Genomic DNA, 26233 nt, shown 5'->3' on the forward strand with positions numbered 1-26233 from the left:
CAACTCCATCTTCAAGACGTACTTCAACATCATCTTCAAAAACAGAAAGTACTTAGTCAACTATAATGTCTTTACTGGTTAGGTGTAAATGCAAGAGTTTCTTGATGTTTTGGGGAATTAGCTATTGTACAGAACACATAAGTCTTTACTCTTTATGCACTGCACTGAGGCAGAATCGATTTTGTAGATATTTAAGGAATAACTGTCTTATTTTTTGATTTCATGATGTGATCAATAGATTGGCTTGCGTGATGGGATAATTTATGCATAACGGGCGATGCCCGTTATGCAAATTATCCCATGTTTCCCACTATCGTTGATGCCCTGGCATACTATACTAACTAGACAGTGATTCCTTACATAACAGAAAACTTTATACCATGATGATCCAAAAAAAGAATTAAAACAAACGAAGCACCTTTTTGAACAACTTTATTGGTACTTTTAACACACAACATTATAACATTGGTCCTTATTAGTATGTAAGATTGGAAGAACCTTTTCTTTGTGCTGTCTGTATTATTAAAGCTGTCAGATGTAATAAAAATAGTATCTCAACAGGTGTAAAAAATGGGGGGTCTAAAATCGGGGGGCTTAAAATAAAACACCAACATAAAAACTGTAAAAAAAACCTTGTGAAAGAAAAACTTAATAATGTGCTATAAATATATGAATACGTGGTATCAATTTTTTTTAAATCTCTGTAAGAACTGTAGAGGAATATAACAGATATTTTGTTTTGCAGAGACGACAAATACGACTAATCTATTAAAATCATGATAGCAAAAATTTTAACAGCATAAAAACACAACAGAACATATCTATATAAAAAAGGATTTCATAAGGAACATGATTTACATTGTTAAGCATTGATTAATCTCAGTTTACAAATAAAAAGAGAAAAAAAAACAGACATAATCAAATATCTCCAAAGAACAAAAAAAATCCACCTGCCCCATCCCAAGAATACAAAAGTTCCCATTTATATTATGAAATACTGGAATCATAGAAATTAATAACGTATCTTATAGGAAGTACCATTAATATCCCATTTTGATTGAGAAAGAACCCATTTGTTTACAACAGCAAACAATCTACAGCCCTCATATGTTTTTCTAATCTGCATTATATTACCTGTTTAATATATCCAGGAAATCTGCTACATTAGGGTGCAAAAATAAAAACACTTGTAATAAGAACTTGGTTTTCACTTTTGCGGAAATAAATGCCATGACTTGTTTTTCTTCATTCCCATCATAATTTTCATTTCTCAAAATCTGGCACTTCACCCCCCCCCACCCCTTAATTATTTTTTGAAATAGTGCCTAAAATTTACTGCATGTCATCCAATGTTTTCAGAACCACTTGTATGTATATATAAATTACTGCTAGTATGCAAAATATTGTTTCAATTTCTGTAAGTCAACCTGCAGAATGATATATCTACTCTAATTAACAAGTAAGAAAATGTTGACTAGGTTATTTTCAGTATAAAATAGGTAATTATAAATAAAACTAGATGGATGGAACAAAGTAATTAAACTTTCTTAATTGATTATTTCTCAGTTAAGTAACCTAATAGTATTACATATCAACTTTTTATGTAAACAACAATAACATAACATTTTACCAGCAACCCCCCCCCTCCCCCTCCGAATTTGGTATTCTTCAAGGGTGGATGGAAACCGTGATTCAAGCACTCTCCTTTTTAGTTATTTTCACCAACTAGTCTCTTTACGGTCACCCCCCCCCCCCCAAAAAAAAATATTCATACAATTAAAACAGTCCAATATCTTTGAAATTGTTTTACTTCAGGAGAGGTGTTCTTCGGAACCTTGTAAAGTAGCTTATTTAAAAAAAAAATCTGAAAATCTTAATGAATCTTAACCTTATTTGATGAAAATTGACAGGATAAATTATTTGTTTTTAGATTGGTTGATTAAGACTATAACATCAGCTGTATGCAAAATACATCCCTACAAATAAAACCTCACCAAAGCATAAAATACTAAAGCAACCTTACACATAAGTATAATACCTGTTCTACCAGCTAAAAATGCAATCATACATTTTAAAATGATTTCTAGACTGCTGAATTCAATTACATCTCAATGTAACCAGTTACTTTCTCAAAAACCTTTTTCTCCATGAAAAAAGAAAATATACGGAATATTATAGGCCCAAAAAATAGGAATTTAGTAAAAATATTTTGTGACAAGAACAAGTGATTTTTCTATTGCTAGAACAATATTGCACCAAAGACAATATTTGGACATCCACAACAGAAATACAGATCTAACAGAATACAAAACAAAATTTACACAAAGTATTTTTTTGGCTGAAATAAGTTTCAAGATCTGATTGACTGACAACATGAAAACAGAGGTAGATTTATAAAAGATTTCTTGTTAACAGCAAGGACTACTGTTTTTTACAACTGCATTACTAAACTGACAACTTGAGAGTATACATATATTATTACTTTTCTTCAAAGAAAAAAAAAATATAAAGTACAAGGAATGGAAATTTTTTTTACCTAAATAATTCTTTATCTTAATACTGAGATTGCATTAATCTACCATTCTGTACAATTCTCTGGTCACATGACCATATAACTCCTCCCACCGAGTCACATGACCATATTACTCCACCCACTGAGTCACATGACTGTGTGAGTATGCTCTTCAAGTCATTCCACCGGTACATTAGAAAAGTTCATCGGTATGTCTCACGGACTCGCTCAGGTATCCGCCAAAACTCTTGCTACTGTTCCCGTGAAACGAGAACTGCTCAAAGTAGGGGAGTTCCCCCTCTTCATCAATGGCATCCAACTCATGCCTCATGCTCTCTGACAAATGTTCCTGGCCTGGTGGTGTTAAGATCGTGTTCTCACGGGCAAATTCATCAGGGATGTATTTTGTGTCCCAGGCACTCTTTACATCCGGTTTCCATGGGGGCTGAATCTATCAATGAAACATAATTAATCTTTTGAATTGTTTCTTTTCAATGACTTGCTCTTTATCCAGTTAAGATTGAGTGAGAAAAATATTTATGGAATAAATTTAATACCTATATAAGTTATATCACACTATTACATGTACCTGGGTTGGGGTAGTTTATGCTTCATATAAACTGCCAAGTGTAGGCAACACAGATTATATGATATAAACTAAATTTTTTAACCAATCAGCCAATCAGATGGTGCATTACAAACAGAGTAAAATTAAACAAAAGTAGATCCAGCCTTGGATTATCTTACTTTTTTTTGCCAAAGGGAAATACAAATCATTGTTATACCCTTATAAATATCATTCTATACATTTATTACTTATAAAAAGTCCAACAAAAGTACTGTTTTTTACATCGGTCTAACAATTTCACTATTGACCGGTCTTACATAAGAATTGTTAGACCGCAACGTCACTCGTCTGTTACGTCACAAGTAATTAATCATCGCGACGCGAAAATATCCGAAGTTAAGAGCTACAAGAGTAGTTGCTAACAGCAAGGTTAGGAAGAAGGGAAGAGTATGTTTTGTGATAAATAATTTTTGTGATTTTGTTCTTTCTCAGTTTGATGTTTAATATTTACTGAAGAAGCCATAATTTTCCATATAAAATAATTGATACTATAGCATGTATTGATTAAATTGATCAATTTTAAGTGAGCAGTGAAGGGTATAACAAAACAGTTATAGACTGGGATTCGGGCAACATATGATTTGTTGGACCTGAAGGTGAAAATGTTGCCCGAGGCCTTGGCCTGCGGCCTCGGGCAACATTTTCACCTTCAGGTCCAACAAATCATATGTTGCCCTCATACCCAGTCAATAACTGTATAATATTTGGACCTTTCAATTCTTTCTGAATCAATAGGTCCATCAAAGTACACATTTGAAACAACAAATATTACTAGTATCTGTTCAAAAAGATACTGAAATTTTTATTTCTTCTTCAACTATTTAAAATGTACTTACATGTAATACATAAACAATGATATAAAATCCTAAACAGTGTCAGTCTTTTTTCCCATCAATCCATCCATACTCCTAACACATTATTCTATTCTGGGTTTTTTTTTTTTGACTTGAGAATCAAAATCAGGCAGGAATACCTCTATACCTGTAGTCCAATTCAACCCCCTATCCCTACTACACAGAGGTTAAATGTCATGATACCTTCTTGTTACCCCTCACTGTATAAAAAGAGCTTGATTATCTATAAACCAGTACTCAACCTCAAGACACATTTTCATAAATTTAATTTCCTCTTATTATGGGCCTTCATATTCTCGAGTTCCTTGTCCAAAGTATTCTTGAGGAAAATGCATCGATATAGTGAGCGAGACAAATTATAAGAAATAACCTGAGGGCTCCCACTTACGCACTATATACACGGAAATTTTCACCCCTTTCACCCTAACCTCACTTGGGCGAATTTAAAATGGGACGAATTCAAAGAATACAGTACAATTTCTTAAACAAAACTATGACTGGGTGAAATCAAAATGGGGCAAAATTATTTGTAAATGTGAAAGGGCAAAATAACACCGGGCAAAAATAACCCCATATACATTATATAGCCTTGTATAGAAACTAAAACAATAGTTGGTGTTAAATTATTTTATTATTCAATTTATTACAGTTTGACATGTACATTTAGTTAAGATTCTGGTTACTTTGCTTTCTCTCTCTCTCTAAAGGCTCTTTATCATAGCAATGGAACACAGTATGAATTATCCAACAGTAAAGGCAGTACCACAGTATGAACTATCTAGCAGTGAAAAATACCACAGTATGAATTATCTAATAGCTATAGAAATACAACAGCATAAATTGACAAACAGTAAAAGGTACCACAGTATAAATTACCTAAATTTGGAAGATATCAAAGTATGGATTATCTTGCTGTAGATTAAAGCATTAAAGTATGAATTACCTGACTGTGAAATGTACCACAGTACAAATTATCTAACTTTGGATTGGGAAAGTACCAAAGTATGAATTACCTAATTTGAAAGTATCAAAGAACGAATTATCCAACTTTGGAAGTCTCAAAAATAAAAATCATCTAATTGTGGAAGGTATCACAGTATGAATTATCTTACAGTGAAAGGTTTCAAAGTATGAATTATCTAACTGTAGAAGGTATTAAAGTATGAATTATCTACCTGTAGAAGGTATCAAAGTATGAATTATCCAGCTTTGGAAGGTATCAAAGTATGTATTATCCAACTTTGGAAGGTATCAAAGTGTGAATTATCTAGCTGTGGAAGGTGCCATATTATAAATTATCTACATATTATGTAACTGTTGATGGTATCAAAGTATGAGTTACCAAACTGTGAAAGGTAATTATGCTACTGTAGTGCAATACAATTGTAGTAGACCTGTGCAATATTCTTATAGTACACTTATATTCATAGTACCCTACTATTGAAGTAAAAAAGAGTCTCTCTCTCTCTGTGATCATTAAAATGATCTTTATTTAAAGGTTGGCTCATCTCAGTACAATAATAAAACAAATCTGATAATAATACATAGGAATTTTCATAAATGATATTTAGGTTTGATAATCTGTGAACATTCTTAATGTTCTAATCTACTGGTGCTTATAGATATATATATATCTCATATATGTAACACATTGATCACTTCACATATTCATATATTTACTATAACGAAATTAAGATATTTAGGCCATGTCAGATTAACATGAATGTCAGATTAATCCCAATCTGACAGAATCTATTGCCAATGATTCCACTAAACTTGATATAGATACTTGGAAACTGTATTTCAACTCTCCCCCTTAAGCTACTTGCCTAAAGGTCATCTTTTCGAAGTATCACATCTTTTAGCGAACGAATATTGTCAGCTATTAGCCTAATAAGATTGATCTTTTCAAAACTTTTCTTGTCAACTAATTTTCAGGTGTTTCTTTGTTATTTTTGTCAATCATATTGATTAGTTGACCCTAATTAATTGTCAGTAATAATAGAGTAACACTACCCTGGCAGACAAACTTATTTTGCTGGAGCCTGATAGTTTGTTTCTTGTCTGTTACTTATTCACTTTTGGGTCATTTTCTTGTGAAAAGATCAACTGTTCTTCAATTACTAGCCCTCTTTTTGGCTGTCAGTTATTTTAAACTATCACTAGAATAACAATAATTGTCAATTTGTTAACTAATGCACACCTTTCATACATAATAAATAGTTATACAACAAAAAATCAGTGCTTTAAGATGCTCATGACATAGAAATTCTTTAAGCATTTGAGAATTAAAACAAATAAAAAAACATTCTCTCCTGGAGAGTTTATGATGAATAATGAATCCATTACGTATTGAGTAATATTCTGCTAAAACTGATAAGCATGGTTTTAATATAAAAATTGAACACAAAATATTATCTTATTAAACATTTTTAAAAAAACATTCATGAACACTTAAAAAAAGTACATGTAAAACTATCACAAGAAAATAATTAAGAAAATATCAAACAAATTAATCAGAAAAGAACCCTGACAATTCTTGTTAACAAATATTATAGATATTGGTTCCTTGCTTACTGGCCTTGTTTATTCAGAAAATATCACCCATTTTTGTTCCAGGTTTTATACTTTAGTGCTCAATACTTTAAAATGTATTTCTACATTTCTGGGGGCAAAAATATATAATGTATACATGTATATATATCCTTTTAAAAGAAGGGCATGTTCAGAACTGTTGTTTTATCTATTTTTCACAAAAAATACAAGTGACTTTTGGAATGCCAAACTAAAAAGTTTAGCAACATTTTTATAGTACATCTTACAAGTTTTAATGGTTGTAATTTATGGTTTTATAAAAAAAGATGTTGTGATAAAAAAATCTGGTTATAAGAAATGCTTCAAAAAGATCTCATTTCTGCTTTAGTTTCTAAATAGTAAGTTAAAAAAAAAGTAAAACTTTGACGAAGCAAGAAATGTCTCTAAAAACTTGCTGTAAAAAAAAATTCCTAGTGTAGCAAATACACAAATGGAGCACGATACATTTATAAAAATCACATACATCTACATGATATTTCATCCTTTCAATAGGTCTGATTAAAATAAAATAAAGATTGAGTAAATTTAAATGCAGGTTTTAGTTTTCCCCACCCTAAATTAAATCCACATTTTCACAATTTCTTTTATATAAATCATAATAATTGCAAGTGAACAATTTTTTTTTAAGTCTTTCAATGCTCTATGAGCCATTTTTGCTTTTGATAGTAAGACAGATTCAATGAGAGTAAAATGTTAACCTTTTGTTAAATGGCATAAAAAAATGATATTTTCAAACAAGTTACAACCTATCAGAACAACAAATTATGTTTTATTACAAATGATATATATTAACTAGGTATATTGTGCAGACTTGCATTGTACATGTATGCTTCTTGACTACTTGGTATATATGTCATGAAAGAAAACATATAAACATGGATAAATTTTTCATTTTGAAAATCAATTCTGAATTTCATCCATACCGCCTTTGTGATCCATATTAAATTTGCAACAAAAAGTTGACAAAACCTCAAAATGAAACTAATTTGGTTTATTGACCAAAATTAAAAAAAAAATCCTGTCATGTCAAAAAAAACAATTAATACAAGTACAAATTTAGACGTTATCAAATCAGCAAATCTATTGCAGTGTAAAAACAACCTTTTATACATTTGAAACAATTCCTATGGGTATATAGCACTTGCATTCTTAAAATATATCAATAGGAGACATTCATTCATTGTAGACATACATTGATTAATCTTAACGAAGGGAAATAAAATTCATTGAAGTTACTCAACCTACATTACAAACCTTACGTTTTTACATGTCATATAATGAACAGGTTAGCAAGTCATATAATAAGATGCCACAGGCACAAATTTTAAATTCCTATTGAAAAAAAAAATATTTTATATTCTATGAATCTGATTCATATAAATTATAAGAGTAAGTTATGTTCTTTGTATGAACAATCTTAAGCTCCAAAATTTGAAAAAACTGTCACATTTCCTTAAAGAAAAACAACTAAGAAAGCATTCAAACAAGTATTTTTTTGCTGGTAAAATTCATCAATGTCAAACGATAGCTTAAAAAAGTGTCATCATTTTATTTATTGTGTACTGATATTCAGTGACACATATTTACAAAGATTAGAAAATATGTCCCCAAAATATATTGGGACATGATAATATAAATGCTCATCAAGCATCCTTCAAAACCCTTTTTAACATTATAAATACAGGTGACATATTGTGAATATACTCAACACATATATACTCCTATGTTTCATCTAGTTGTCCTGAGGTTTTGGTTCCCTTGATGCTTTGATCACGAGCTCCATGTCGTATCAAAACTCATAACACTATTATGACTCTGGGCCAGGCTCATTTTACTGCCATGGTAAGAGAACTTCTCGAAGTACGGCATGTTTTCCATTTCGGTCATGTCTTCGTCGATGCGATCAAGGGAGTAGCTGGAGGCCTCGTACTCCGGCATCGCAGGCGCCTGGGGCGGGGTTAGTTCCACGGACTCCCCGGTAAAGGTGTCGTCAAAATACCTGGTGTCAGTTTCAGAGGTCACCTGAGGCTTGAAGGGTGGCGGAATCTGAGAGAGGAGAACAGAACATGCTGAGGAACACAAAAGACAGAATTCTCCTTTGGCATGGTGCACTGCTCGCTAGCGACCCGCTATAACCTCACTACAGTTATCTGCCCCTGAACGTCATTCCATTATTTTTTTAATATATGTCTTGATGATTGTTAAAAATGCAATGCGAAAATGAGGGTTAAAATAAATATAGATAAACTCATGCCAAGCTTAAGAAAAATTCTGTCAACTGAAGATAGGAAGATTAAAATAAAATAGGGGAAGCAATGTTAAGCTGAAATGATAAAGCTGTTTTTGTTGTCATCAATCTTTTTTTTTTTTAAATTTTCATACAAATTATGCACAGACAACATCAAGAGAAAGGGATTAAATGCTCAGAAAGGATGAATGCAGAAACTAAAGAATATGTTATCTGGCCTCTTTGTGACCTCTGAACTGACAGGGGTACAAACCGCGATTGGTCAGCATGGTCGCTATTGAGAAGTCCAACAGACCACGTACATTTCTTTTAAATGATAGCTGAACAAGTAACACATGTAACAAAACAATAACCATACGATAACCATGAAAATATTTTCAGGGAGACAAAAGACAAAATACACTGTTTAAATCAGAATTTAAATGAGAAACAGCATTTTTAAAATAAAACTGTTTTTTTTATATAAAAATAAATCTTTATGTTAAATTAAAAGTTAAAATATAAAATCAGCAACCTTAATGGATTTGTCTTGAATAAACCATGATATAAACTTATTACACTACAGTGACTCCTTTTTAAATGTTATATCTAATGATGCAGTTATTTTCTCTAATAAAAGTTGAAGATATTTTAATGAGCTATAAAAAAAATTCCAAACCTGCCATCCAGATTATAGTTTCTAATGAAAAGCCCCCTCCTCATAGCCATACCACCAAAGTTATTTATGATATATCACATAGGTAAGAATTTTATGGATAATTCACCTGTGTACATGTATAACTGATATATCATCTGTGTACATATATTAATGATATATCAACCCATGTATAACTGATATATCACCATATAAGTGTATGATTGATAATTCCCCTATGTATGTGTGTTACTGATATATCATCTACGAGTTTGTATCACTGATACATCACCTATACTTATGTTTTACTGATATATCACTGATACTTGTTTATTACTGATATCTCATCTATGTACGTGTATTACTTATACATCACCTCTGTATGTGAATTACTGATATATGACCTTGGTATGTGTATTACTGATATATTACCTACACATATGTATTACTGATATATTACCTTTGTACACATATCATCACCTGAAATATCACCTATATTTGTGTATTACTGACCTTCTTTTCTACCAGATCCTGCCAGTTGATACTTTTGAAGAACGGGTGAACCCTAATCACATTCACGTCATCCTCTGTTCCTCCCAGCCTAAAAAAAAAAACAGCAGAAATCTGTAGTCATACAGAGATACAAGTCTCCATACGATTGACCAAAGCCCTCTTACCTTGAAACTATTGAGATAAGAAGTCTTAAACATGTCAATCCTAACAGAGACAAATGAATTTATTTTTTAGACAATTTAAGAAAAATTGTTGTGGTTAAAAGTCCATCTTTTATGGCCAAAAAATATATACAAATTAAAAAAAAAATTTAATATGTTCGTGAGAATTCACCTTATATTTAGAGGTCTATGACAGAAACTGTTATCACTAGAATTGCTCATTCGAGAACAAAATTCTCTTTGCTCTACAAGATAAGTGACCACTGTCCACTCTACAAGCACAGAGGAACTGACCTTTGTTTGGGGTCCTTGACCAGCAGGCCCGACAACAAAGAGGTAGCGTCTTCCGACAACGTGCGAGGAAATTTGACTTGTTGTAGCAAAATAAGTTCAAACAAAATGTCATGATCACGATTATAAAAGGGCAGTCTTCCACACATCATTTCATACATCACAACTCCCGTCCCCCACCAGTCCACCGCTCGGCCGTAGTCATTGTCCTCAAGCACCTGTCAAAGGGGAATCATTCAGGGTTAATATTTTCTTCAATCGGATTAAAATCAGATCTTTGGTACGCTCCGAAATTCTGAAAGTCACTATCAGAATTTCTGTGCGTAACAGAGATCTGATTTTAATCATATTGTATTTTCTTGTATTTCAATTATTGCAAAAGCCTTGTTAACGATTTATTCATTAATCACCAAAAAAAGGTATCTATCACAAAAAAATTTCATTTATTTTGAACCTATGATTGATGTGACATATTAGACATCAATTAAAATCACTAATAATACAAATAAATCAGAACTACCTGTACAAAGTCTAATACATCTTTTTTTTCATAAAAACATTTTACAAACTGAATTGATTTCCAATTTTGATTCTATCTTACAAAACAAAGTGTAACTATATGTGACAGTTTATACCTCTGGGGCTAGATACTCTGGAGTTCCGCAGAAGGTCTTGGTACTAGCACCGTAATACATCTCCTCTTTACACAGACCAAAGTCTGCTATCTTAATATGCCCATCCTTATCCAATAATAAGTTCTCCAACTACAACAGACGAAAGGATTTCCTACACGCATGTCTGTCTCTAGTTCAGCAGCTATCTTACAGCTTTTAACTTATATGAAATTTAATGTGGAAAAATTGTTTACTATCAAATTAATAAATTCATACAGCATTAATTATGAAGATTTCATTGAAGTAAATAACCTATACTCTACAAAAAAGATGACATCTGCAGCACATATTAAACACAGATAAAAACATATTAACAGCCATGAAAGACACTCAATATAATCTTTTAGAGAATTATTGTAATCTACACTTAAATAACAAACCTCATTAGCATATGTATGTAAAAATTTACCTTGAGATCTCTATAAACGATATTATTTTCATGTAAATATCCCAGCGCTGAAATAATTTCAGCACCGTAGAACCGTGTGCGGTCCTCGCTGAATATTCGTTCTCGTGATAAATGAAAGAAGAGTTCTCCCCCATTGACGTACTCCATAACAAAACAGAGTCTGTCGGGCGTTTGGAAAGAGTACTTCAGTTGCTGGAAACAGATAAGAGCATATCAGAAAAATAATTCAGCAAGAAACTTACAAAGGAATATAGTCTTTAAACGGGGATAAGTCAATAAAAATTTTAATCTTAACTTCTAAATAATTTTATTTTTCTTTATCATTAGGAAAACTCTCAATTAGTAAATAAATGGTCAATTTATGATGGTAATTATGATGGTAACTTTCCAAAGTGATCCAGACAAACACAAATTGTTGACATACATAAGTGAAAGCATAAAAGTTTTTTTTTTTTTAATGTTCTACCAGGTATATGTAACACAGAAGTCTAAGAGCCTTACTGTTAAAAATGGATGTTTTGTGGTCTGTAAAACTCTATTTTCTGTTAGGGTGTGAGCCACTTCATCCTAGACAAATAAAACAGACAAAATCAATAAAACAAAGAGAATATGGATTGATAATAAATTTTTTACATTTCTAGGATTGTGATGAGTTACAACTGAAACTTCATTATCTCAAACATCGAGATCTCTAATAGCATTGATTTACAGAAGTGAGTTTAGAGGAGTCCGAACAACTTTATTAAATGCATTTTAAACACAGTATCTAGAATCAGTGAAAATCTCTAGGTTTTTCTCAGCCCCATTGAGTTTGAGACATTGTAAACCAAATTTTATTTGCTTGCAAGAAATATCCATAAGTTTTGCAACCTACTTTAACTCGAAAATATTAATTGCTGCATATCATTTATTTTGCCTCTTATTTTTAGAGAATAATTCTTCTATCAGGAAAAGTAATCGTCGCAGATTGACTTCAAACTAACAAGTCGCAAATAAAAGATGAGGCGAGTAATAGTTGGTTTACAGTAACAAGGTTTGACCTCTTACCTTGGCTATGATGACCTGCTTTTTGAGGATCTTGATGGCGTACAGATGGTTGGTTGTCTTTTCCTTACATAGAATGACCTTCCCAAATGTACCTTTCCCCAGAACTTTGAGGAATTCAAAGTCATCTAATGACTACAAGAAAACACAAGTATTGTAAGTATGTGTATGTTTACTGTAGACATACTTTTTTCTATGGGGTCATAATTCCGTGGAATCTCAATTTCTGTTTGATCCGCGGGTAGAAAATTACGCTGATTTTTTAGACTGTCACAATATGCCTTACATTTATGTAAAGTACGCTTGGACAAATTTCAGCGGAAAACTTTTGACCGCGTACATAGTGTAAATTAATACCAAGCGGAAAAAGGTACTTACGCAGTATTAGAAATAATCAGATAAATACTGAGTATTCTTTTAATCATTTCTACCATTCATTTGCTTAAAAAAAATTTTTAATTCTTTTTTCTACCTTCTGTTTGTTTTCAAATAAGTACATTAATTAATACAACTTTTTTTTATGTCTACCAGATAAGATCAGTTGTTACACGTTATAATGATCTTGTTGTTTATTATATATTTTTGTTATATAACACTGGCTTTTTGCATCCCTGATATGAATACAGGCACGTGCCCTGTATTACACACCATGTATCATCACCCCTTATCACACCCTTTATTACACCTTTCCGGAACATTTCTTTTCATACGGAGTACCTCAGATCTTTTTACTATATCATATTCAATATGTTGTTTTCATTTGAACACACAAGGAGCCTAATAACTGAAGTCACATGAGCATTAAATGACGTCACAATGTAAACTACTTTCAAATTTAAAATAAAAACAACAATACATGACAAAATCTGTATCACAAGCCTTTGGCCTTGGGCTGACATTAGTCTCGGGTTGATATGGGGTGTGCTACAGGTTTTGCCATGTATTATTCTCTATTTATCATTGAACAGATATCAATATTTACTACCTTCTGTTTTGTTTAACTAACAACATCATTATATCAGGGAATCCCATTACTGTAAAATCACATATTTTTGTAGAAGTAAAATTTTCGTGGTTTGAGGAACAGCTATGGGTTCAAGGGGGATTAGATTTCATGGTTGAAGAATTGTTTAGTAGTTACGCTATCTAAATTTAATTCCCTGGTTCTCAGGCCAATTTTCTCCAAAACAGATGCGGGACGGCGGCATTTTATTTTTCATTTTATTGACAATAAAGTAGATGAGGGAGGTTTTTTTTTTCATTTTAATTTCCAAATTTTCTTTAACATAAAGATAATGTTTTTAATCACAGATATACTTTCCATTTCTGGTCAAAATTTCTGCTTTATCCATTGCTTAACAGCGTGTAAACATCATAGGTAATGTCCTCGAATGTATTTTCAAACGAAGTAGCCAAAATCTCATTGTAAATGGCTACCGGAAGTGATATTTGAATACTAAACTACGAAACAAATGAGGTCGGAATTTTTTTTTCCCGGATTGGTCTCCGCAATACCAACTTTTTATTTTATCAAAAATACAATAAAATCGGCAATGCGGCTACCTCAAAACAGATGCGCGCGGGCCTGAGAACCAAGATTTCAATTCTATATGGCCTTATGCATATGACTTTCAACATTTTGTAGTGGACATGAATTTTTCGGTCTCTTCATACATTGAAAACAACGAAAATTAAATCCTAACAAAAATGAGTGATTTTACAGTATCTATTTAACCCCAACATAATCTCATAACTATTCACTTTCTAACTGTATACCAAATGATTTCAGAATTTAATTACCACTTTCTTTTTCTCCTTTTCCAGCAGCCCTCCCTCTTCTTCTGTGACCTTGAGATTTTCGGCCACAGAGCGAATGGCTGCGATCCAGTCCTCTCGTTCCTCGTTACTCTCCACATAAAACATTCTCTCCACGACCACTGTCCATTGCAGACCTCGTATAATGAACGTATTAGGCTTGGGCTTCTCTTGTTTCATTAGCTGGCAGTCTGCAAAACAATTAAATGGTCAGTTTTTCTTACCTCTTGAAGTATTATTGTAATTTTATCATTTAAATCATTAAGATCATTTAAAATCATTTACTATTGTCTCTAACAAGGTAAAGTTGATATTTCACATCTTTAAAAACACTGATGTTGCAAATTTTGTGACACTTGAAGAGAGATGAAATTTTTGAAATATGTTTACAATTTTTTCTTTATGCATTTTAGCAACAAAACCTCAAAATCTAAGATATTTTTCCTTATCCCCATTGAGTTTGAGATAACTTTAAGGAAGTCCAAACATTTGCATTACTTGCATTTGTATCATTATAAATAGATTTTTGTGATCCAATGTCATCATTTTTCTAATGATTACCCAGTGAATCTTGTTTCTATTTTTAGACTGACCTCGAACAGTGAAGTCGTTGAGGGGATCCCCCAATCCATGTTCAGGCTTGGCTCTGTATCCCAGGAAAGACCCGTCCTGTCGTAAAATAAAATATCTCTTCCTCCAGTTCTTTATGTGCTCTCCTACAAATGAATATTTGTACAAATGTTACATCAAATCCGATAATTCTGTAAGTCATATAAAATTATATAAACATATAAGATGAATTCACTGACTGTAAAAACCATGGAAGCCTTAGGAGAATTGGAAGATAAAAACAAAGGAAATCTCAAAAATTTCTTGGAATGACTGAATCATTTTAATTGCATGATATTTACCATATTATTTACCGGGAATTAAAGTTTTGTTTCCCTTTATAGAAACTGAACAACTTAAAAGTTTAAAGATCACACACTGACAGAGTAATCATACTTTAAATAATCTGAAATAAGTTTAAATTGTATTTCAATCACACTGCTACTTAACCCCCCTTGTTTACATAGGAAGACATTCTAAGTTTCTAAGATATGTAATAACTAATAAAATTGCAAATGTACTTGAGCATGCTGAGAAAACAGAAAAAAGCATCATTAATTTCCTTGTGTTTCTGGTCAATGCAAGATTTAACACTATTAATCAATTGATGTAGCTGATATGTATACATAAAGATACTGGCACTGAGGGCCACAGTGCATGTGATATGACATTGTGCAAAGGAAGCAATTACTAACAAAGCAAACCATGAACTTATCTAATTTCTTTTTAACCCTTTCTCTTCCGGCACATTTTAGGTGATTTTGGATACCTTTTGATATGACATTATTAAATTATTTCAAACTTTTTTATTCAAGGAGAAAGCTAGGTATATTGCATACCATTTTGTAGGGAATGTCTTAGAGATGATATTTTATGACTATTCAGATACTCAACAACTGACCTTATTAGTAAAAATGGAGGTCAAAGGTCAATTAAGTGCAAAATTTTATGGAATTTTTTGATACTTTTTAATCTTCAAGCTAATTATTTACTATGATGTATGTTGAAATAGGAAATTTTGGATATACTCACAAAAGAGCATGATACTGTACTACATGGAACACATAAACTTTTTTTTCAATTCTGCAAATAACTACTTAAAAGCGGTTGCTTAGCAACCCAGAATTTCTTAATTTTCGGGCAAGAATTATCATTGATTACTCATCCTATACACATTTATGCATCCCAGCACATATAAAAGTTAGATGTGAGGTCATAAAATTACTAGGGACGAACAGCAGATAAATTGTCTTAAAGTTTGACCTCATTAGAACTATTTTTAGGAGGTCAAAGGTCAAATAAGTGCAAAAGTTTCATCAATTTTTTTCAACACTTTTCAATATTCTTGCCATAATTTTACACAATGGATGCTGAAATGGAAAATTCTGAATATACTCTCAAGAAGGGATCAGAACTGCAATATCCATGCATCATTTTAGTTTAAATATCTGTTTAATGGCCTTTAAGTGGTTGCTAAGCAACATCATTTTAAAGTTTTTGGCTATATACATGTTTGTTATTTCACATTCTGGACACATTCTAGACACTTTTTGTATATTTCATGATATTGTATGTAAGATATGGGCCATAAAGATAAAAGAACATTTTTGTTTTAAAAATTGACCTTGACACTCTTGTTCTTCAGGGGGTCAAGGTCATATCAGTACAGAATTCTGCTTTAAACTGTAAGTAAATATCAATTTTGAAATGCTTCAAACATGGATAAATCATCTAATAGATGACGTAATAAAAATTGCAAACAACAAAATTTGCAAGCAAAGAATTCTGGTTTGCTTCTTAAAAACCCCCTAGCAAAACATGTATACAATCTTTTTGTTAAACAAGAAATCCATTCTCTTGATGCCATTAAAAATAATCTTTATTTTCATGGATTTAATCTAACAAGAAAAAAAACTAAATGATTTCATTACAAGATTTTTCTGGTATAACAGAGCTTAAGGGGTACAGTAAAGACTTGACATGTTATCTTGGAGGGAAATAATAATAATAGATAGCATTATCAATATTTAACGCAAAACTGTTTAGTCAAAGTTGAAAATGTGACGCTTATATCCAAATATACAAATCTAGAAATGAACCTTCAACAAAATGTTGAAGAGCACTTTTACTTTGTGTCCACCATTCTTTTATCAACTGTCATTTCTCTGTAAGACTGGAGGAAATTCTTTGACTTGTCCAAGACATTATTATTTGCTGTCAAGTACAAGTGATCAGCTTCTATCCTGTAAAAGATTTAAATATTTTGAAACAGATACATGTCATTGTGTATATAGATTTACATTTATAAATAAAATTAAGAATGCTAAAATTACTACATTTATTTGATTTTCCTTTTAAAATTAAAATTGTATTTATTATGTGATTCAAGTAGTTAAATGATATTGTTAAGTCAATGTATCAGGACTGATAATTCAACAACCTTGTAGTAAACCATCATGGTAAAATTACTGAACTAAAACAAATAGCATATATGGCAATCTGACTAAAGCCAGACCTCTGTTTAGGCTATCGCAACATGTAAAAAAATCTGGCATTAGATTGCTACGAAAGCCAAGAAGGGACATGTAAATTTTTCAAAAAAGTAAAAAATGAGATCGAATCGAATAAGACAATCCAATCCCACGGATTACTAAATCGTTCCCTCGATTTATAATATGAGATCTCGAATTACACAATCCGGCCCGATCTTAAGGATTACTAATTTTTGTTGTACAAATATCAGTACTAGCACATGGATTTGAAAATGTTCATGTATTTTTCTCATTTTGGACCGTAATATGTAATAAAAGTTAGGATGTAAAATACTACAATATTCTATTTTTTAAACATGTACAGTAAAACTCGGTTATAGCGAAGTCACTGGGACCTATGTAATTACTTCGTTATATCCATAATTCGTTATATCCGTATAAGGAATTTGTTTAATTTATATAGCTGGGGATCCAAGATAACTTCACTGTATCCGTGAATTCGCAATATCCGTGTTCATACTAAACCAGTTTTACTGTATTACCATATCCGATAAATACAGATAAATAATTTAAATGAAATCATGGGAAGGGTTTACATTCCGAGAGAATGAGTCATTTAAACTAAGAGAATGAATTATACAATCTGAGATAACGGATGGTGTAATTTGAGGGAACGAATTGATAATCTGTGAGAATGAATAGGCAATTTGTTATAACAGATTGTCAATCCAAGAGAACGGATTGTATAAATCAAGAACTTGGTTTACTTTTATAAATTTTTAAAAATTCTACGTCCCTTCATGGCCTTCATAGATTGCATACCTGCATGGCTGCCAGGGTTGTAAAAAGAAAGGAGACAATAGACTGCAAATGTTACTTCAGGGCAAAATTCCTGGCGCAAGGCTGTTCGTGAGCATGGGAGTGTTGATAAACCATCCAGTGAGTTTGACCACCCATGTATATGATGTATGATAATTGGAAAGTGTCTGAAAAATTGAGAAAATGGAAATTCTAACCACATACTTTATGCAGATTGGAAATACAACAGCAGTCTATAAAAACAGCTTGTTCCATATCTCGGCATTCATTCAAATAGAATAGATATTACATGTTTAAATAATGTGTCTGTATGAATAATCAAGCATCATAAGTACTATGTGTTTCAAACACTTATTTTTCAAAATATAAATCAAATGTGTATAAACTTGTATGAATGCAATATCATGAGAATGACACAAATGAAATTAGACTTTATTTTTTGAAATTTTAGAAATACAGAAATTTTCAATACCAAAACAAAAATTTACCTGTTCATTGGTGTCCTTACATATCGATTGATCTTCGTAGTTCCTGGTGGGCTTAGAAAGTGGGTATTCACAGATGAAAGTATTGTTGCATATGGTGAAAGCACCCTAAAAATTCAATGTGAAAGTGGTACATGTACACACTGGTACATACATACTGAAAACAACTATCCATTATTATGACAACTTTGATTTTACTTTGAACTTACGAGTGATTGTCAAAAGCATCGAAGTTCAAAAGCAACACAAAGTTGGCTGAACAATACGAAATACGCACACTGAAACATAAAGATCTAGTACATGTGTACATTTAGTTTTCTTTTGAACGTGAACTAATGCGTTTTAAACTTAAACTTTTCATTCAATATACACGTATTCTCACCTGCTAATACCAAAGGCATGTCCGTATTATTTGATTCATTGATGTGATGATCTTCGTCGTGAAATAATCATGAAAATTGACGTTCAGATTTCGGATGATGTTGTTGTTTACTGCCACAGCGGAAACACGTGGTTATTTCAATTCGTATCAACTCATACAGTGATGAGTCGTATTTATTTATAAATGCGAGTTTTTGTATTATTAAATTTCGCACCAATATAGATCCAATTAAATTGCAAATTAAGTATACAGTATAACAAGATACAACATTATTAAAAATCTGATTGATTTTTTTTTTTTAGTAAAGATCGACGTTTTGGGAATCTACAATTTTTTTGGTCAACATTGTATATCACTACATGAAATATACATCATTACATGTAGATGAATAAATTAACATTCACTTCACAAAAGGCAGAACGATAGTATGTATCTGTTTTTTGAAATCTATTTTTTTTTATTATGCATTTATTTCAGTAAAAAATATATTTAAATGGTCAAAAAGTCTTATAAAAGAATTTGTTGTTTCGAGTAAGACGCAACATTATCGACCTTGACGTTACATGTAAATATTGACCGATTTTTCCATAAAAACTATGCGAAGGTCACAAATTCAAATTACCGTAATTAAGAAAATACTGAGCGTAAGAAAGCCTGTAAGGGCTTGTTGGAAAGGAATTTTTCTCTACTTTTACCAGCTTTATTTTGTTTTCCCTATTTTAACACAGAAATAAACGTAAAACTGAGCTTTGTTTAAACATTACGAATAAAATCGAGAAAAAACACATAAGTGCAAGAAAATTCTTGTTTTTAAAATATACCTTAATTTAATAACAATAATTTTTACATATTTTAAAAGTAGAGAAAATATGCTTTAAGAATATACCATGCTTTCTTTATAAAGTTAATCAGGAAAAAATTGTCAATCGTCTGGAAAATCGGCAATTGCTTTGGAAAATTACGCCATTTTCAAAAAGTCACGTTTGTCTTTACAACGTAAAATCGAATAAATACCGGCAATCAAGATATAATCTTTTTAGATATTTTAAAAGTAGAGAAAATTTCCAAAAAGATGATATATAGCTTATATACCTTCATGCTACCACAAAATAGATACGGAGATCTTATTTTCGCGAAGTCGTGTTTTAACGCGCCACCGGTCAATTTGACCGGTACGGAAGTGAAGGGGTTAAAAATCTCAGTAAGACTAAGTATAATTTCTAAACCCATAAAAAATGAGTTTATATTTATTGATATAAAAACATTCCTGAGATAAAATGAAAAATTTTAAATACAACTGATTTTTTAAATGTAAAATTTGAAGCATACATTTAAATGTACAACCAGGTTACCTCCCACCCCCACTCCCCACACACAAACCCAATAATAATAAGATAATGTGAATTCCCAAAAATTCTGAAGACTAGCTACCATAGCTCTCTTTTCTCATTTATCCAACCAACTCTGACCATAAGTTCAAAATAGTATGTATATATCATATACGATAAGTCATATGTACTGTTAAAATGTGATAACTATCCAGATAGGGTCATTAGCAAGTTTTCTGTGATTATGAAATCTCCAACACATTTATTATTATCATATAAAATCAATATACACGTATAGAAAAAGCTGCTCATTAAGCTCTTGCACACGATCAAGTCACAACTATCAAACAAAAACACAAGAAGAGCTTACTGTCTTTTTTATAATTAATCATGTTAATAGTGTTCGAAAATTAATATTTTCAAATGTTGATTATTTTTCAGTTGCATAATACTCTTCAACTTGTTGCCACTACTGTTTACAGAAAAATGTTTGCCTCTGTTTTATTTTTTTGTCCCTTTGCCCTAGACACAAGTGGGTGAATTTAACAACAAGTCAAATTCGAAGAAAACAGTATAATTTCTTAGATTTAACCATGAAAAGGCAAATAAACTGTTTTCAAGTGTGAAAGGGCGAAAATAACTCAAAAGTCCATGTTTACAGTACATGTATTAAAAATTCCTTTTTTATTTAAAATGATAGTAGCTATTTATCTTTCTGAACACAGTCCCCATTTAATATAATAAATGTGACAGGATCATGAAGAAGAAAGAGGATTTTTAAATTTTTTTTTAACAAAAACTTTCAAAAATTTTAGAATACACTTAGTTTCTTCATCATGTTCATTCAAGACAACCTGTGACTCCAATATATTATATATAAATATGCTTTTCATATCTGCCACACCAAATATATTCAAGCTCAGGAACTAATTTAGATAAACACCCATAAATAACACCAAATATGAAAATCTCCAGTGCAAAACACTCTCTTGATACAAGGCTGATTATATATCTTTACGATGTTGAGCATTGTTTACGAAAAAAAACCATGGGAGAAAAACTTCAGAGCACTTACACTTCTGTAACTTACACAATTAGGAAGTTATTTGTACAAAAAACCCCACAGTTTTTTTGTTAAGTGCACATAATTGTTGTTTCTCTGCTTTATGAGATGCTTATAAGTGTTTTTTTTAAATGTGAATAAAAATGATAAACACATTACGTTCAATGACCCTCATTATTCCTTTCTTTCTTGTGAATCTATAATCTCTTCTGTGTACATAACTATTCCTTTTACTAATTTATAAAATACCAGAAGTATCTCATTTATTAATTAATGTTATTTTTTCCTAGCATGGAAATTATTTTTGAAATTACTCTTAAAAATTACAACATCCATAATATATTCAATTGCAAAAAAGCAAAGGCTTTAAAGATGATCTGAAAGATGAAGCTCTACCCCTGTCCTTAATGATTACATGTACTTGAAAATTATCAAGAAAAATGAAGTTTTACCAAATGACACATTTTCATATTTATAGATACATACTTGCTGAAGTCTAATGGTCTTTAACCCCTTTCCCATAAAAAAGGATGTTGAAATCATTGAGAACACATTCAAGTTTTACCCCCACCCCCACTCCCTTTTTTTATTTACATATAAAGATGACAAAATGAGACTTGTTGTTGCTGTACCCCTTTCTCACAATGACAATGTGGAAATCCTTACTTCCACACCTCAATTTTCTGGATCCTTATCCCTTTCTCACATTGTACATGTGAAAATCCTCACTTCCACACCTCAATTTTCTAGATCCTTACCCCTTTTTCACATTATACATGTGAAAATCCTCACTTCCACACCTCAATTTTCTGGATCCTTACCCCTTTTCCATAGGTACCCCTCCTTGACCACAGGAATGGTGTCAGAGTTACTCATCTCACCTGCAACGTCTACCTGTCAACGATTTCTACAAAAAAAAAAAGAAATTAAAACTCTATTTTAATAACGCTTAGGTTTATTAAATTTCTAATGTACATGTAGACTTACATGTATTTACAAAGTGAATGTAGTCAATTACAACTGATACAATTCCATATTCATTGTCTCTTCTCACTTATATTTTATGTCAATATTTTATAGGATCATTTTCACTGTTTTTTAACAAAAGTACAGAGTACCTCACTGAAAAACTTATGCTGTATTGGTCGCGAAAATAATTTTTATAAGTTACCATAATCATGATAACTACTGCTGATTTCAAGGTGGTTAAAAGAAAAGTGAGAAACAAAAAAAAAAAACTGTTGTCATAACATGAAATGACCAAGTGTGAATGAAACAAGTACTATTTGCCAGTAATTGACTGCGGGGAATGCCATTAACATGATTTACATACATGTGTATTTGACATAAGCCACCGACCAGCATCAAAGATCATCACCCTTTCAGCATTTTGTTTTCCACACATGACAGTGGTCTGTCTATAGCTCTGGATCATAATTTACCAAGAGGCATTTTTGTTTTTCTGTTTATTTGGTTTTGTTTTTGTTTGCTAGTGATAGAGCAAAGCTGATCAAATTCCAGTGAATGATTTAACAAAAGATATACACATGGAGGTAAATAGATATGTTTATCCTAAAAACGACTTTTATTTCCTATTCTCTTTCTTAACACTGTTTCGTAACAGGAAATCAAAAAATTAATAGACCGCATTGAATTGTGAGAGAACAAGGAACCAGTACCAGTAAATTTCGTTACCAAGGGTGGAGAGATAGAACTATATTAGTCAACACTCTTAGAGCACCAATATAGACCAAGAATTTTAAACTCAAGTCATTTTATTGACAGGGACCAACAAACAAATCCTCTATAAAACAGTGAAAAATAAAAGTAGATGATGAGTTGTCATCACGTCTCACCTCCATAATGCTTCCTGTTAGAAATATTAGTGTCTGGAAAGTTGTAAATCAAGAGTACATGTTTTGTAGTAAACAGTTAAAATTCAAAAGTGAATTGAAGCAAGCTCTCTCCTGCTATGAATGGAAGCTCCTTCACTCCTTGGGGTCACACCAGGTCACATGCATTAGTACCTCAGACTGTTGTTAATAGTAGTTTATAAGTATGTTTGTACTGTGTTCCAGTTATTATCATGATTATATTACATGAGCACTAGTAAACAAAGACAGCCCACATTTTTTCCTGTTTACAACTTTGTTCAATGACACGTACTTGGATCAGGAAACTTAAAAGCTCATTGAGGCCACAATAACATTTCTACCGAGAGAGAGAGAACGAGCTTAGTTAGGATCAGGAAACTTAAGCTCATTGCTCATTAAGGCCACAATAACATTTCTACTGAGAGAACAGCTGGAGCTTGCCACTGGGAACAGAAGAGCATAATAAGGACAAAACAGTGGCTCTCTAAAAAGATATACAACAGCTAGTCTACAAAATTAAAATAAGACATTCGAAAAGAAGTCCCTGAAAGCTATAAGCTCTGAAATTAATAGTACTGTATACAGGGTTATTTTTGCCCTTTTTCACTTGTGAACAATTTAATTGGATGTTTGATCATTATTTGTATTCCAAAAAAAAAATAGCATAACAAATGCATCTAAAAAGAAATGGTTTCCTGCGAGTTTAATATATTTGTGCAATATTGAATTTTCAAAGTAAACATATGTCATGGTGTATGTAGTGCATAGTGAAATATTCATGTTCAAAATTTTATGTCTCTGAAATACTAATATTTAAATTCCTTCAAGATGTTTTCATTGTGCAGTGGTAAAAATGTCTACATGCTCTTAAATCACAAAGGAGCTGATCTTTGTGTTGCGGGTTTGAATCCACTGCAAGACATAGAGATATGTGCTCAGTTCTGATGAGACCATGTAAACCTAGGAGCCGTGTCACAGTAAATATTGGCATGAAAAAGATCCCTCACTGCTCAATATCTCTGAGTGCCAAGTATAAATTTTCAGCTTTCCACCGCCAAATGGTGACAAGCCCATGGGTGAAAAATTCTTGAGAGGGACATTTATTAAATAACAAATGAACAAAAAAAAAAAATTTAAAAAATTCCCAGTATGAAATAGTTCACATTAGCTCTCAAAAATTAATTAACTAAATTACAGAAAGGAAATGTATGGCAGTAAGGTGGGTTTGTTTGATGACGGCCAGACAGCTCATTTAGAAGAGCAGATGCTCTCGAGTTCATTGGTCTGGACTCTAGAGCTAAAATCCTGGTCAGGTTTGATATTTGTCACATTTTCTCTTTCCTTATTATAACAAACAACAATGGAATAAACGTAAAGAAATATCAAAGAAAGATAATTATACAAAATATCTTATCTTCCATAATAGCAAATTCTGTAAAAGTTTAGGTGTACACATGCATGTAAAGTAAGTAAATTACAACATTCAAGTTTTAATACATGCATGTAAAGTTTAATACTCCGGTCCCCAGAAAAATGTGCTAAAATGTAGTGTCGCTGAAGGTGACTTCAGTTTATATGAGATCAAGTGAGCATAGTTTAAAACTTTGCGGATCTTGGGACCAGTAAAGTAAAGACTACCTGAAGCTAAAAAATAACGTAGGAATTCAAGAACACTCTATATCATGAGCATGGTTTGCTTCAAAACTCTGTATGACTGTAAGAAACTACTGGATTGGGGTTTATACACTGCAATGAAGCGTGGTCCACACACAAAAGATATCACACTCTAACTCAAGGATACTGATCTGGCAATATTAGATTGACAATCCCAAACATACTAAAACACAAAACATGTGCCTTTTAAGTTTACACTGACGTTAGCTTGGGGACTGGGAATTTCCACATTCCATAGTTTATGTCTCATACATTAAATTAACACTAGGTCTACAATGAATATGAAACATAGTTCTAATATCTAGATAAATTAATGGTGGCCCAGGGTCTATTTTTATGATTTTTGATGAAAAGTCATGGGCCTATTCAATGAAATTACTTCAAATTAGCTCCTGGTTCAATTAAATCAACTTGTGTTTTTCATACTCTGTATCTAAACTGAACAACCAAAAAATTAAATATTTATAGGATAAGTAAAATAAATCAAATCTACAGTTTAAAAGTCAAAGTCTTAAGCAAGCATGGCCTTGGTTCATCATTTCACTAGTCAATGCCGAATACTGTCGTTAAGCGTAGATTATTGAACATCCCTGACCGTGAAACATAAATATATGAACTCTTTACCTCTGCATAGTAGTAAGACCTTGATGAATTTTGGTCTGATCCTAAAAAATAATTAAAAATTCTTTCTATTTCAATCTGTTGATCAATTCCCTCACGTCGCGTCGAATTCTCGTTCATTGACGAGATTATGCAAAGCCCGGATGTGTAGTTTTACTTTCGTTTTAAACACCCAGACGAAAAATGAAAGTAGACGAAATATTTATTGTTTCAGAACGTTCTGTGGTAATAGCACATAAAAGTTGTATCCTTTTAACTGTATATTTTAAACATGTTTTTAAGAAACATGCGTTTTGGTTTCATGTAGAATTGATTGATTTGAATCTACTGCATATGTCTATATATACTCGATTCCCATTATATCGCGGGTTTCATTGTATCGCGGTATATCGCAAAAATGTGGATACATAGCCTATATTCTTTTTGTTGATAGACAATATGAATGTTGTCTGAATGTTTAATTTTTTGATGATTAAGAAGTACGGAACATCCGTTTGAAAAAAAAATA

At 31.8% G+C, this 26233-nt stretch overlaps 1 protein-coding gene and 1 long non-coding RNA gene across 3 annotated transcripts; both read right to left on the reverse strand.

The window, feature by feature from the left end:
* Nucleotides 1-415: 415 nt before the first annotated feature.
* On the reverse strand, nt 416-25869 carry LOC134269957 (RAC-beta serine/threonine-protein kinase B-like). Of its 2 annotated transcripts, none has more exons than XM_062752133.1 (11): nt 25729-25869; nt 22378-22463; nt 14972-15094; nt 14364-14569; nt 12567-12698; nt 12021-12086; nt 11520-11711; nt 11072-11200; nt 10440-10654; nt 9985-10072; nt 416-2963 (listed from the first exon to the last, which is right to left on the reverse strand). In XM_062752133.1, exons 2-11 carry the CDS (start codon nt 22430-22432, stop codon nt 2706-2708), a joined length of 1464 nt encoding a protein of 487 aa, XP_062608117.1. In that variant the 5' UTR covers nt 22433-22463; nt 25729-25869; the 3' UTR covers nt 416-2705. The 2 variants fall into 2 exon arrangements, with proteins under 2 accessions (XP_062608117.1, XP_062608116.1); XM_062752132.1 differs by lacking the exon at nt 416-2963 and adding an exon at nt 8296-8635.
* Nucleotides 16801-19289, reverse strand: LOC134269959 (uncharacterized). Its single transcript, XR_009992689.1, has 4 exons — nt 19166-19289; nt 18787-18891; nt 18302-18465; nt 16801-17230 (listed from the first exon to the last, which is right to left on the reverse strand). It is a non-coding gene; the product is annotated as an uncharacterized LOC134269959 (long non-coding RNA).
* Nucleotides 25870-26233: the final 364 nt, after the last annotated feature.

This window comes from Saccostrea cucullata, unplaced genomic scaffold (assembly GCF_032062105.1).
Source record: "Saccostrea cucullata isolate Sc308-1 unplaced genomic scaffold, CSIRO_AGI_Scuc_v1 ctg1527, whole genome shotgun sequence".
Lineage (NCBI taxonomy): Eukaryota > Metazoa > Mollusca > Bivalvia > Ostreida > Ostreidae > Saccostrea > Saccostrea cuccullata.